The following is a 15,932-nucleotide window of genomic DNA, read 5'->3' as shown; positions in this document are numbered from 1 at the left end:
ATCAGTTTAATTACTCAAAGCCTCTATTGCACCTTCTATTATTTTTAAATGAACTCTAGATTTTGGAGCAAACTCCAGGAGCTCTATCCATAGGGTTTTTTATTAAACATATGGGCACACGGCAAGTAAATTCCCATTCAGACAGAGAGGAATGTGCAGCATGTATCGCTGGAGCATGGAAAGATAACTTGCGGGTGACAAGAATAAATCATAACAGAACAGTATTAATTCACAGTTAACTCGAGTGCCTTCAAAAGAAAATATTAGTTTTGCCTTTGAGGATCTTTGGTGTTATGAACTCTACTTCAGCCATTAGAAAAGGACTTGTAATTAGAAGTGGTTTAAGGCACCAAGATGCTCTCAGCTGCATCACCCCAGCTCTTTCTTATTCCCTCCCTCAAGGGCCTTTTTTTTCCAGTTCAGTGAGCTGGGGAGGGAGTCCCTACACAAGACTCTGTAGGGACTGGAACTGGGAAAAGGAGATGCATCTTCTGTGGGAGTGTGGAAAACAAAGGCTTCTTAGAGTGGCTATTTCTGAGTCACTAGAAACAAGGACTCCTTATTTCAGTGGGCTAAGACGAAAGGGCATCTGTATTAAGTTTGGGGTGAGAGGGAAGAAAGAGAAAATGACCACCCACGACTCAAGACTATTTCCTCCCAGAGCATCTACTGTCCTAGTTCTGCAGAATCACTCTTCTATATATAGCTAAAAAGCCTCAAGCCAGCTCTGCTTATAACAAATCTACAGAGGCAAGCGACACCTGGTGCTTTGCATTCTGTCAGTGATACATAAATAGTCTTTTCAACTAAAACTATATACATTTTAATTTTTAAATTATTTAGCAAAAATGAACTGTAAATCCTGATTCATCATCAAAAAGCAAAGATAATACGTAACATTCCACTTACCTATACCCTACGAGACACATTATTCCTATTTTAAAAGCAAAGCTCAGCTAGACTTTTTCTGAGAAATCACTTCAAGTGTGTTTATAAAATGACCTTACTATATTTGTTACTTCTATAAAACAAATAAAACTTCCCAAAATAATATTAAAAATAAAATAAAATACCATTGTGTCATATAAATGTATTTTGAAGCAAAGCCACAGATAGCTAACACATTTTCTATTCACAATAGGAACACAATTTTGTTTTTCCTTTTTTCATGCCTACCTTTAATTACTGCTACTTTAGCAGTAATACCTTTTTTTCATGCCTACCTTTAATTACTGCTACTTTAGGGTAACCCACCATCATACAGATTGGTGGATTCATCATTTATCAGACAGCACCATATTTAGAATACAATTATCTTAAATATTACAAAAAGTGTGGTTTATATATACATTTTTGTATTGCTTTATGGATATTTTGTGGAGCTGGAATTCTGGAACACACAGTAAGAATATAGGTGTTTTAGGAAGAAATAGAAACCTCATCCCTGGAAATGTTCAGTGGGGCTTTGAGCAACTGGTTTAGTGGAAGATGACCCTAACATTGTAGAGAGTTGGAGCCATATGATCTTTAATGTCCCTTCCAAACTAAATCATTCTATGATTATAGGAAATAAAGTTATTTCTTCCAAAGAAATAGATCTTTGACTATGGAAATCTTCATTTTAGCATAACAAAATATTCCTCAGACTAACTATGTCAAATTTCCAAAATGTTGTATTTTTAATATGTGCAAAGCCTCCTCTTTAATACATGCTACAAGGGAAAGATGCCAATACTTCGTAGTTTCAAAAGCTTTTGAAACTTTAAACACAAACCAAACTTCTTTAGAAAATCCACAGTGAAAGTCAAAGAGAGCAACCTTTGACATGAATCACCCACTTAAATTTTTTTTTTAATTAGACTTGACACTCTTTTTATATAGAGCTGTAACTTACTTGTACACTGTTCATGGCTATTTCCACAGAAATATAAAATCCTACACTGGGGGTTTTTTAATTCCACCACAGTCAGAAAGAAAGAGCTACCCCAATGGTAGTATAGCATCAGAAGCTTACTGCTGGTGAGCATTTGAATGTGAGGTTTGTTCAGCTTAAAAATATAATGTTTATTATATTACTACAGCAAATTACTACAGCAAATTCCCAGTCCTGAAAGTGAAGTTAAAATTTTTTTCTTATGTGTTACTACCATTATAAAATAGGGCTTCAGTCTAGCCAATGACCTCTTTCATGCCTAAGAAATGTAAAAGTCACTTTTGTATTGAAATATTTTAATGTTCACTAATTTTACTGTTTAGCATAAGAATTGTAATCTTCACTTTGGAATCTGGACTTTACTAATCTGAATTAAGTCCTGCACGTCTTCAAACTCATACTGATAATCATAAAAGAGGATGTTGCTAATAACATGGTAGGGAGTAAATTCAGTACATACCTCATAGCCAGGGCTGACAGGAGACTGACAGGTAGTTGGAAAGAAGAAAAAACAGAAGAAATAAGAGGGACAAAAAGACAGAAAATAATGTTATTTTAGAAGCAAGCATGAATGTGGGATCATATTATACTCTCATTCTTTTTTACAGAGTAAATGCTTAAGAACTGCATTTGAGCTGAGACATGTAAAAATCTGGGTTGCATTGTATCCTCTCAGTTCTACTTTGTTTTTAGCATTTCTGTTGATGGGTTTTATACTACTGTGTTAAGAATCAAAAGAAGATTTTATTCTTTGGAAGTAGATTTTTAAAGCTGTACGCAAATACATTCCCCATTCAATTTTCAGCTCAAATAAGATGTTTTATTGGCTAATGAAAACATTTATACCCAAACTGAAAATGTTTCTGCGCATGGTGATTCCCTATGCAAGGATAATTAAAGTATAGGTACATTTTGCATGATTCCATATAATCCTGTCTCAAAGATTTTTAGATGACAAAATTTCATAAGACAGGGCATAACTTATTCACTTTATAAGTGCCATATTTCCAGAAGGCAGGCTTACATGCTGTGTCTCCTATCAGGTGTACACATCAACAAAAAAAAAAGAAAAAAAAAAAAAAAAAAAAAAAAAAAAAAAAAAAAAAAAAAGCAGCAACTCAGTTTGATAATTACATCTATCAAAGATCTCCAGGAATTATTTCTTCTCAACTGCTCTGACTCTACATGGTAATGAGAGGTAAAAATACATCTATTTTAGTCCTATTTGAAGAACTGATAGATATAACAGAGATTATATTTTGTTAGCAGTGATTAAAGTAACACATCAATACTATTAATGAATAGTACACTTTTATGAACACGGTTGATGTTTTTCAGTATACTCACACAGACTGTAGAAAAATGAAAGACATTCTAAAGTGCATGGCTTGATTGGCATCACCATATAAACTGCCATAAAACTAATCTCATAAGCATTGCAGAAGAACTGAGTCCAAAGGACAAATTTGGTACATGAGAACTGACAAAGCTTATGCCATTTTAAAAAAGCAGGGTGGGAGGGTAGGAATGGAAATACATTTAAAGGGAAAAAAACTAAACAGAACAAAAGACATATAGAAGCCGTGTGTGAGAGCATTTCTGAAAACCTGGTAAATGATACCAGGATTCCAGGAAATAAAAGTGAGATAAGAAAACTATTTGATTTCTCCAGGCCCCGCCCTTTACCTACTGCAAATAGATTTTCTTTGGGCGTGTACGTGTGTGTGAGCATGTGTGATGTTCTGAATCATCAACACAGGGACACCAATGTTTACAAGTTCTCAGAGAAGTACAGGCTGCAGTATAGACAGCACTTACTGCATCTATTCACTGGCAATTTTAATGCTGTCAAAAATTTTGAAATATATAGCTTTGCAAAACAGGTACTTTGTATAAGAATGTGTCAGCAAACAACACAGTCTTATAATTTAAAGTTTTTTCAAATTTAAAAAATTTTGATACATTTTAACTGTACAGCACAATGAACATTTATAGAGGGTGTACCAGGATGCTGATACATGCAATTTTTGTAACAAAAATTAAAATAAAATGAGATCAGAATTAGGGCCAGTCTTCCTCCAAATTTTCTGTCTTGCTCTACGTAATTTCTGAAACAACCTGCTGAGAATTATGATTAATCCATAAACATTTGTTGCTGTAGTTTACAGAACTTAAGCACCTTATTCATTTATGCAGCTTTTCAATTAAAAATACAGATTCATAATGTTAACCTTAATTTCCAAGTAGCTTTAGACTAATGATAATCAGTAGCATAAGTACATAATTATGGTTCATAGATGGTACTGCATCTAACACCATGTCTACATCATTTGCAATAGTGTCCTTTTAGTATGTCAAGTTTAATAAGTTTAATATTCTAATTGAGAGGAAAACATGATAATTGTTGTGTGTACTTATAAATTCTTTCCTCTCTTTTAAACCTTAAGGTTTTCAAAACTTTCATTTAGGAGTGGATTCACTTATACACTGTGCAAAATCTTTACTATTCAAGTGTATTATGACCATGAGTGCTAAAAACAACAAACATGCTAAAAATAAAAAATTGTATAATTGTCCTTTACTCCAATGAACATTCTGCTTTAATTTCAGAAAATTAATATATTAATTAATATACAAGTATACTATATATTTACGTGCTTTTGTATATACTGTACATCTATGTATACATCAACATGTCTAAATTCAGACATATAAATACATTCACCACAAAGAGCCATTTAAGGATCTAAAAGAGATTTCTCCTACTTTCTTCTGAACACCCAGAAATATGCTAAACATGCAGGCTCCAACTAATTAAAAACAGACTTGATTGTGACAGACACTCAGTTTAGTGCTGTGTTGTCTGGGTCACAGTGCTCTAATGAGGCAAACCTTTCCTATTTAATAAGCCAAGGGAAATAATGATCCGATACAGAAGAAATTCAACTAGTTCCAGAAGAGATTCTTCAAGATCCAACTACTTATATTAGCATGGGTGGCAGTTTTAGGCCTTAAAAATAACATAATTCTTGACAAATGATTCTCCTGGGAGTATCAGAAGTGACACATACCTTAAACCCACACACCTTAAGTTGGTGACCTCCCTTTTAAGTCAAGATGCCTTCTCTTAATTTATAATTTACATACCACTCTCCTCTGTAGTCTGTAACAAGCAAAACCAGATTCTATAGCACTAAATATCATTGTTTCTCAGCTCCTCCCACGGCCTCTACAGCTAGGGAATCCCATACCAGAAGGGCTTCATCTGTCACGCTGGGTGAGGGCTCTGCAGAAACTGTTCGAATGGTGCTGAGTCCTGTTAGGGATACATTTGACAGGCGTCTTTTCCGTACACCACTGCAGTTGTTAGGAATTTTAAATGCACATCTCTTATGGTAGTTCAGACCACATCCTGAAAAGAGAAATTTAAAACCATCTGATTATGGTTTACTACTCAAAAAAGCAAGTAATTTTTGTTTTTTCAAAAACAACACAAATTCAAAAATATTAGCCTTAATTTTGATGAAACTTTTCCCTCTACCATGCTCTTTTATTCTAGCAACTTGTTAGAGATATAATGTTATCAGCTCCAAATAGATACATCTACAACCAGTGGTTTTTCTCTGATTTTTCAAAATCCGTGGTCTCAAAGAGCAGGAAATTTTTATGACAAGCACTTGGCAGGTAAAGACGTCTCACTGCAAATGGTATATTCTATTTGGTTTAGTCTACCAGAAGTCAAATAGGTGTTGCAAAGTGAGAAAACTTAGCTATTACAACTTCATATGGATTGACAGTAACTTCAGTTAAATAATCTGAATTACTGTGATACAAAATGAGACACAGGCTCATAAAAAACTGTAAGGGAAGAGCAAGACATCCAGCCTTTTCTTAAGACTTCATATCAACCAAAGCTTTTTACGCTCAAGGTTACAGAGCCATATCTAAGATGCCTCAGAGCAGTCAAAAAGATAAATTCTTCAATCATTTAATTCCTCTGACAGTTCTTACTGTCTCTAACTAATTTAAAAGCAGCATTAGACACAACACACAGAAGCAGAAGGGAAAAGTCTCTTCTTTAGACTGAAAAATTACATCTCACTGCAGCTTACCTTCACATTTGAGTCCCTGACGCACTAGCCCCCACAGCATCTCTCCACAATGGTCACAAAAGGCTGGAGCCCGATATGAATGAACAAACAGAGCATGGGGCCGGATTTGGAAGTCTTCAAATGTAGCAGAAGCTATGGCAGTGAGATCATACAAAAAATTAACATAATTAAAAAGTAACATAACTACTGTTCTTCACTTATTAGGTACTTCACAGAACAAAACAAAACTCCTTTTGGCCACTATGATGCTGAACCTTAAATTTGGAATTGTTCACTGCTTAATATTTTAAAGATAAAAAGAGTGATGATATATCTTCATACTACAATGACCACTGGAAAAAGGATAAAGTTCCATTTACAAACCTGCAGCAATGACATCTCTGACAACATTTTTCCAATCAAATACAGGAGTATAATAGCATATCAATATTTACCAAAATTGTCAAAGTTCAATCAAACATCAGAAATTTTTCAAATACTTTTTAAAGATTTTACTCGCTACATCTTGAAGGTAGTATGTATATAAAATGAACGGAACACATCCCATAAAGTTGGGTTTTGTTTTTTTTTTTTTTTTTTTTTTGCATCTAAAATAGTCTGTTTCTGCTGATCACTTGGTATAATTAATTCAGCAGCCTACGTTGGTATCAGTGAACTGATCATACAAGTTAAAAACGTATATTAGAGCTTAAAAATAAAACATGAAATGATACGTCCAAATTTCAATATAGAAAAAAACCTTGCAGGGCAACCTGGAAGATGGTTATGCATTTCTTGAAGTACCAAATCCTTACGAAGTGACATAAGCCTGCAACTGATGTAACAGCTGCAAAAGGTAGCAAAAGACACGAGTGCAAACTTTAAAAATAACTAACTAAAATGTTTTTTAAACTATTTATAATACAGAGACAACCAGTACCACATCACTTCGAAAAGCAGACTTAAATGAAATATTTTCCTTTTCTTATTAACTATCTTAAACATATGTCAAATAGTCTAAAGAAATATCTGTCAAATGTTGTTAAATACTAATCACATATGCAAACATTTGATCTCACTCAGACTGCCATTTAAACAAGTTATTTGTGTGCTTACTCTTCACAGATATCAGGATGAATACAATAGGTATGTAGGCATTTAACAGATATACTTTGTCTTTCAACAGAAATACATTCCTGATTTGCAACTGACAGAAAGAAAGTGAGAAAAAACAAAAAACAATTAAAAACCCCACCCAAAACCAAAACAACCCTTTCCCCCCTCCAGCCTTATTTTTTAATGGTTCAATTCAAAGGAATTCCTAAAAGATCCAAATACCCTGGCGTGTCTACTAATGAAAAGGGAACCAAAAATCTGCATACTGATCAAAAAAACACTTTTAACAAGAGGAGGGGATCAATAAAGACTTATGCCCTGGTCGCAGTTGCTTCTCTGCAAAAAAACACTACTCTTCTCCAAAATTGTCCACAGAAAAATAAGTTTCTAGTCTCAACCAGTCTTGAGATCTATTAACAAAAGTAGGATCCAATGATTCCAATCATATCAAATTTCACTTTTTCAAAATGTTTTTACTAGAACAATGCAAATCATTTAACAGTTTGTTTATTTCAGGACTTCCCTATGGATTATTTAATAAAAACCTATATTACAAAATTTATTTAATTCATAACACTAGGACCTCATTAAAAAGTCCAACATATTAGAAATGTCCTGAAACCAAATTAAATAATTTTGCATTTATCTAAAAATGTAAGGCATATTTTTCTCTCAAGGACTTTCAAATACTTGTTCAAACATATTATTTTTCTATTTTTTTACATACTACGATGGTCAAATTCACTGTTCGGACAATGCTCACCCTGTAATGACAATGGTCTCCTTGGTCTGCTAGAAAACACAGTTCATCACAGAATGGGTTGGATTTGGAAGACACCACAGTGTGTCTTCTGGTTCAGCTTCCCTGCTCAAGCAGGGTCATCCTAGAGCACGTGGCACAGGATTGCTCCAGGTGGTTCTTGAATATCTCTTGTGTGGGAGACTCCACACTTTCTCTGTGCAATCTGCCCCAGTGCTCGGCCACCTGCACAGTAAAGAAGTTCTTCCTTATATTCAGGTGGAACTTCCCATGCATTAGGTTTTGCATGTTGCCTCTTGTCCTATTGCTTGGCATCACCGAAAGGAGCCTGGCTCCAGCTTCTCGGCCCCCTCCCTTCAGAACACATTTTAGATGTCGAACAGATTTCTTGTTGTCACAGTCAGGCAAGCAGACACCTTTCTGGTCCTACCACATATGGGTACCAACTGAGCTGTGATACATCAGCAGCTGGATAAGACCAAAATATAGATGCAAATCATACTGACCCTTAATAATTCACTTCCTCTTCTCTAGCCTGGTCTATGAAATCATGATATATATGTGAAGATATGGTCTTCAGCATTTTGGAAACTCCAGTCACACAACACACTACAACATGCTACGACATTTGCTCAGGAACTCAGCTATAAACATATCACTAAGCCTTCCCACCTCTCCCCTTGTCTCCTTCAGACCTTCCATCTAGAGATTCGAGCCTCATCTCTTCTGTTCCAGACTTTTGTTCATGGATTTTGCATAGCATATTTACCTACAGCTTTATGAAGAATATTGCAAACTTTTTGTTTATAGACTTTCCTAAGGTTGTTTCTAAAAGCATACAAGTAACAACCAAACCACTATTTAAAAAAGGGATATGTACAATAAAAACAGTCTACATCTCAATCTAGGAAAGGACTATGTATCTAAGTTCATTACAATTGCATTGAATAACATAACATAATGCCTGTATTCAAGTTCTATTTTGAATCCATAATGCTCACTAAATTGGAAGACTGGAGAGGAGTTGTACATTGATTTACTGGGTAGTTTTACAAATAGTATGACCAGTGCATCAAAACCACAAATAGTCTAATAAAAATCAGTAACTCCGTTAACTTCAGTTAGTTTAATAATTTAGATAATGGATTAAAAATATATTATCTTAAAATAGCTTTAAAAGCCTGGGGATTGTGGGAAGTATATATAATTTCCCCTGTAGAATCAAACCTGAAATCAAAATCTCCCATTAGTAGTTTTGCCTTAGGAAGTGATTTATAAATTAGGTCCTCCTTTCAAACTTCTTCCTACCACCTAGTCAGTCAACTTTTTTAAAATTACATGTCTAGGAAGCCTTTCATATAGCCATTAACATTCAAAGCTTTGACCTTCAGAATATTCCAGTAATTCACTGAAAAAAAAAAAACCAAACCCAAAGCCCTCCTGATTAAGAGAAAGACATGTATATTTTTTTTCCAGATTAAATTGAGGCCTTTCTCAGTAACAAAAACCTTCTGTAATCAGGCTGCCCTCTTGCTTTGACAGAGTACTGATGGGATGAAGACAATTTTGTGGCTGTATATAAAATTGTGCTGTAAAAAAAGGGAGGCGTCCAAACATGCCTATAAGCACATTGTAAAAACTTAATTACTCTGCAGAAAAGTTTGCAATTTTATGTTCTTAATATGACACCATTATACTGTTAACTCTCAGATTACCTTATCATCATCAGTTTAAGCTTTCCTAGTATCACCAAAACACAGACATTGAAACTGTAACAGTTTTGACAAGACTATTTCATCAGGTCGATTAATGACTTGGCTGTTAATGGCTAGTACTCCTTGTTCTGGGCTCGGTAGCAGATCTATCATCCAGCACAAATGGAAGGTAAAACATGAAGACATTGCAAATCAGAGAAAAAAAGTATTACATTCAGAAAGAGGCAAATTATTTACTTCGCCATTTTGTGTTCCAAGTCCAAAAGTGCTCTGAACTATAAGCAGAGGTGAGATCCTGCTATTATCAGTAACAGCTTCACATAATGGGCACTCATCTTGCATCCATGCCTCTCACAGCAGAAGAAACCATCAATCAGAAGACTAGCAATACTTTGCAGGCATTCTCCTGCTACCTTCTCCTATTTGGAATGCATTTAAGAGTAATATATTCGGTTGAGTTCCCACAGGCATTTGTAACTTGAGTCCTTACTTACAAGAAGTGCTGGCATCCATCACTTAAAAAATTAATATAACTCACAAGTATACACTATTAAACTTCAGGCACTGGTTAAACAATAACAATTAATGACAGAGTATACAGCTCAGCTGGACTAAGAGAAAGGAAACCATTTTATTATTTTCAATGTTCCAGTCCTGGCAATCAAATACAGTCTGAGTTTCCAGAGTTTCATTTGAGTTAGCAGAATTCTGTCAGTTCATACAGGCCAAAGACTTCATATCTGATTTCCATCCTAAAATCTGGATTAAAAATTAAACTAATATTATCAGGACCTTAATACTGACAAGAAATAATTACTTCCTGAAATCTATACATGTGCACATTTATAATCATTCTTTTTCTTTATTTGTTCTGCTTTGAAATAGGAAAACTTTGATATGGAAAATCTGAACCCTTTCTGGACATGAACGTGAATATTTTACCACTCTAAATTTTACATACAGGGAAAATCCTTCTAATACAATAAATTTCATTTTGTTTTCTTTATCTATTATAATTTTATCCCAATGCTTTAGGTAAAACCAATTCTAATTAGGAATGCTAAATTGACATTCAGGTAAGAGGTGGGGACAGAGGGAAAGATACATTTTCAGATCTGAATTTGGAAATCTTGAGCAGAAGCCTGCTACTTGCTAAAAGCAACTGGTACAGGCTATCCACAATTTTTTTATAATACCCAGACATATCAAAAGCTGCATGTCCTCAATCCTCCAGTGACAGAGGTACAGGAAACCAAATCACCTGCTACAAGGCAGATAACATGTTGTGCTGCTGCACCTGGACTACTTTATTTGGTAAAATGAGCTTGGGTGTCCAGAAAGCCATGGAGAAGGAAAAGAAACATCCCCAAAAAGAACAGTAATGTCAGAAAGAAGGGGAAGATGCTGGAAATAGGGGAAGACCCCAGAGATGAGAGAGAGATGGAGGCCAGAGAACCTCTGCCATAATTTTGATTCATGATGCCCAAGGTTGGTAGCTGCAAGTGGTGGCACAACATGAACAAACAAGACTTTGTGCCCAGCCTTACTTGGCCAGCAGCTACCTCCTTACTTACAAGGGCAGTGGGAAGCTGGCAAATGTAAGGCTGAGAAGGGAGCAAATGAGTCAGCATGGGAGGCATCCAAGTAAGGCTCTCATCTCCTTCCTTCTTGAATCCCAGTATCCCGATTCACTATGGGCTGCTGTTTACACTGTCTCATCAGTGACATGAGATTTAAGTAATAAACTGAAGGGGACAATAAGCCATTTGCAAGCATTTGTCCAGTGCTAGCTCAGAATTTTAAGGAGTGATGATAAAAGATTAACATTTATGAGTCAATGTGCTTGATTCATCTGTACACTCTAAATTTTTAAAGTACAATTTTGATGTACTTCTATATATTTGTGAATGATTCCACAGTTTTAGATTGACAAACTATATAGCTCACTAGATTTAGGTTAATTTGAAATCCCATCACACAATTCTTTCATTATGGATTTATCCATTTTTCACCCAAGTGGAAAAAACAGCAATACCTTACTTCACAGCTTCAGGCCCTGTTAATCACAAAACACTGCAAAGGTATCAATTTAGCACAGGAAAAAGAAATTAAATACTCTGCAGGTTTACTGGAGCTATGGATGCAGTGTTCAAAATTGATTCTGACTACTGGCATTAAGGAGCACCCCCCCCCCCCCCCCAAAAAAAAAAAAAAAGGCTCTTGCTCCTTTTCCATGCTCTGACTAATCTAAATTAATATCTTAAAGGAAATGCTGTGAGTCCTTTACATTTTTATTTCCTCTGACTTTTTTTTTATGACCTTCACAGTTCTTTTCCAAGGACTCTGAAAAAAAGCTCAAAAATAAGAGGTTCTCAAAAAGAATTAATAGCACTTGTAAAACATATTTAATTCCAACAAGTTTATTTTATAAAAGGTTAAGATTTTTTTTGTTATATGGTGAATAAATGTTACTGGCTAAAAGTATAATGAAATTAAAAGTACAATCTTATGCTGAACTCAGTAAGGAATGAAGGCACCAACTCTGCATACATTAAATAATTTTTAACTATACTGTTACCTATTTGCAAAGGTTTAGATATGTTTTAGAATTACCCCAAGAATTCATAAACATATACCATTACAGAACAAATACAAGTGGGTTGTTTTGGGGGTTTTTTGCATAGTTTTATTGGATGTCCAAAAGCCCTGATGGGATGCACCCAGCAGTACTGAGGGAACTGGCTGATGTCCTTGCAAGGCCACTCTCAACAATCTTTGAATGATCATGGTGACTGGGAGAAATGCCCGAATTCTGGAGGAAAGCAAATGTCATTTCCACCTTCAAGAAGGGTGAGAAAAAGGACCCAAGGGAACTAAATGCCAGACAGTCTCACCTGAAGCCTCTGAAAGGTGATGAAACAATAAATCCTAGTATGACTACTTCTGGAATATACTTCAGTGTCTGTCTGATTAATAATGCTTTCTTAAGGTCTCAGATTTTTGATGAGACCATCAGAGATATGGAACAGAAGCATGACTATATATAACCCTTCAGTTCTCTCAGCCCCACTTGAATCTTTCTAGGATAACACTAGAAAAGGGAAAATAAAAATGCTAAAGAAATGCACAAGATGACATAACCTGGAAGAAATAACTTAATTATTGTTCTGAATTGTTGTTGATTATTTAAAACTGTTTACAAAACTTCAATAATGACTCATCATTAAAACATCTCCAGTGCCTAACCTGATCAGAAGGTCAAAATTACATAAGCAAAATGTTTAGTTGTTCACTAAAAACAGAAGTGTTCTACTTACAACATGTTTACCCCATATTTCACCCATACACATAAATAACTAGAAATTAACACTAGGAAATGGTGATACTAATATTTCCCACATGACATTCTGTGTTCAGTCGCTGTGAACAGCTGTGACAGATGAGGAAAACCTCTAGAGGCATGGAAGAGACTTGCATATAAAGAGAGATTAAAAGACCGGAAGACTGGAATTGTTTTGTTTGGAGAGGAAATGAGTAAGAGTTTACTGGACTCAAGAAGCAGAGGAAGCAAAAAAAAAAAAAAACAAAAACCAACCAAACAAACAAAAACCCAACAAAAAAACCCCAACAAACCAGGAAACAAACATAACTGCTGCAGAATAACCTTCTGCACTATCAAACTACAGTGATAGGAGTCTTCATGCCCTAAGAAGCAGGAAAGCTCTCCAACCTTCTTCTTGGCAACAAGTCACATCTTAACTGTATTAAACAGAAACATTCTTGGGGCCTCTTTAAAAGCCAGAGTGAGCCAGATTTCAGGTGGAATGACAAGATCTCCAGGCTTGAGTCACAACTACCATAGAGATATAAAAACCAGCAGACTGCAATCTGTGGCTGTCCCTGAGTTCTTTCTCCTTAGTTGCCATTTCAACTTGTTTTATTCCCCAAGGGAAGAAAACTGCTTGTTTGTACTCAGACCTCTTTTAGCTACAAACCTCAAGCACTTACTAGAAGATGATGTGTATCCTACCACAAAGGGCTGCAAACATAATTTTTAGGAAATTACTATGAGACTGTGTATTTCTATTTGCTCTTTCAAAATCAAAGCCAGCAGTCAATGGAAATAAATTCAATGAGTTCAATAGTGATATTGAAAGATATATATTTTTACGTAAGCCATATTTAATTTGAAGCCTACTAAAGCACTGAGTTATTGAGACAACAACTTCAGAAAAACTAAAAAAGCAGTGAGGTCCTCCAAACACTAGATTTATTTTCCTGACATCTGAGCAGTGTAGAATACACTGTTGACCATGGATATAAGTTGTCTTATGTTATTCCAAGCGGGCAAGCTATTCCAAGTGGGTTACCCTTTATTTTTCAATGTGCTGAATCATTTATAGCTACTCTCTATTCAGGACCACTACTGTAATTTAACAAACACACTGATACAAATGTTTCATCAAGCACGTACTGGTCAAAGAAGCTATTGAACAAATCAATTAAACAAAACCCTGTACGACAAATAAAAGAGTTTTCTGCTTAGCTGAAGCAAGGCTTGCTCCCCATTAAATCTGTAGCTAGTGAGAATTACCTACTGGGGAGGTAATTATTTGATGAAAGGCGATGGCGGCTGGTGAGGAAAAGAGAATTCTTTGAATGGTGGCAGTTTTATAATTAAAATCTGTGTTAGCAGTAAAAACAACTGGCAGAATATGAAGAATTGTGAAAAGGAGAAAAAAAATAATTGAAGTTTTCTTACCCAAATATTAAAAAAAAATTCATAAAGAGAATATTTTATTTTCCTTATATACAACTTCAACTGAACCTATAGCAGCAGTCTCCAAAGTGAGGTGCACACACCTCTGGGTGTGCAAAAGACAATCCATTAGGGTACAGAAAGAAAATATTAAAACTTCTGCTACATATAAAAATTTTAAGTAGATAAACACACACATATTGAAGGTATATGCTTGAAGATATTTAGTGATGAGGTGCACAAAAAGAAATTTGGACTTTGCCACTGTATCTTTAAGAAAAGCTCCAGTGCTGTTAAAGGCATATCCTGTGAAATAATTTATAGCTATACATAAGTTTCAATTACCATAGATGTATAGAAAGACTAAGTAGTAAATAAATTTGTAAAACAGTAAACAGAGTCCTTTGATGAAAATATGGTTTTTATTATCATGCACTCTTTTCCATCAATGCCTTTTTAATTATAAACCTTCCATATTCATTCCAAATCCTAATCAGATTATAGTATTGCATTGTAAGTCTAAATGAGCACACAAACATCCATTAAAATATTGGACAACTTTTGCAGACTCCAAGTTTCATTCATCACCTCAAGTCTTTTAAGAAAGGATCAGCTGACATGGGGGCTGCTGAAGTATAAATCTTGAATAACATATTGAGTTACTGTTACTAAGTGGATTGTGTTAAACTCAGTCAAAATTATAGTATCTAAAATCTTTTTTTAAAAGGTGAATGAGATATGTATCATATTAAGAAAACTGAGAAAAAATTAATAAGGTAGGTAAAAAAATACCTCACTGAACTCAGAATACTTTAGGGAGAATAAGGTTTGTTTTTTTTTTTTTTTCCCAGAGCCTTTAAAATAAATATAATATACAAATAAAATCAAGATTTAATTTGGTCCACTTTGACAGGCATTTTTTAACACATTAACTGCAATTAATGTAGCTAATTAGCTTCAATTCCACCTTTCTTGGAAAGCTGGCTGTACAACTTATTGAGGTGAGGCCTGTTAAAGTGATATGACATGAATTGTGTCTTTTTACAGTGAAATCATGTGATAAGAATACAAAAGCATAAGAATTACTGGATCAGACAAAAATCCACTAAGCCTGGAATCCCGTCTTTGAAAAAGGAGTTCTCAAAGCAGCATCAGTATTCTCTGAAGCAGAGAAGGTGACAAAGGCAGATGACACAAGGGCAGTGACATTACAAGCCATTTTCTGTTCCATTGCTACACCTGACACTTTACTAGTAATGGTTTCCAGATCATTCATGAATGTATTTAACAGCACAGACTTAAGTACCTTGCTGGTAATCTGCTTCCACTGTGAAAACAGCATGCACTCCTACCCTTTGCTTCCTAAGCCATAAACAGTTATTCATCCATTTGAGCATTTACCCTGTTCTCTCATGAAAGCATCATTTGTTTATGAGCATTTGGACTGAAAGTGTTTGCATTAAATCTGGAAAACTAAGTGAAATATCTCAAATGAACTGACAATTTCATTAAAGAGCACACAAACCAAAAATGCATTCTTGTAAAAAATCAGACAATT

The 15,932-nt window shown here is 34.9% G+C and overlaps 1 protein-coding gene across 3 annotated transcripts in view; it reads right to left on the bottom strand.

Annotated features, from left to right (window-relative positions):
• The window catches only part of PRKD1 (protein kinase D1), a 116,609-nt gene that overhangs the window by 35,927 nt on the left and 64,750 nt on the right, over positions 1-15,932 (bottom strand). For 2 of the 3 annotated variants that reach the window (XM_068193007.1, XM_068193005.1), the window contains exons 3-4: positions 6,046-6,177; positions 5,185-5,345 (exon numbers count right to left, since the gene is read on the bottom strand). In XM_068193007.1, the coding sequence (XP_068049108.1) occupies positions 5,185-5,345; positions 6,046-6,177 (293 nt within the window). Of the gene's footprint in view, positions 1-2,393; positions 2,418-5,184; positions 5,346-6,045; positions 6,178-15,932 lie in introns of all 3 variants that reach the window. The other variant, XM_068193006.1, reaches the window with a different exon arrangement.

The sequence above is a fragment of the Anomalospiza imberbis genome, chromosome 6 (assembly GCF_031753505.1).
Source record: "Anomalospiza imberbis isolate Cuckoo-Finch-1a 21T00152 chromosome 6, ASM3175350v1, whole genome shotgun sequence".
NCBI lineage: Eukaryota > Metazoa > Chordata > Aves > Passeriformes > Viduidae > Anomalospiza > Anomalospiza imberbis.
This window is presented reverse-complemented; position numbering and strand designations above follow the sequence as displayed.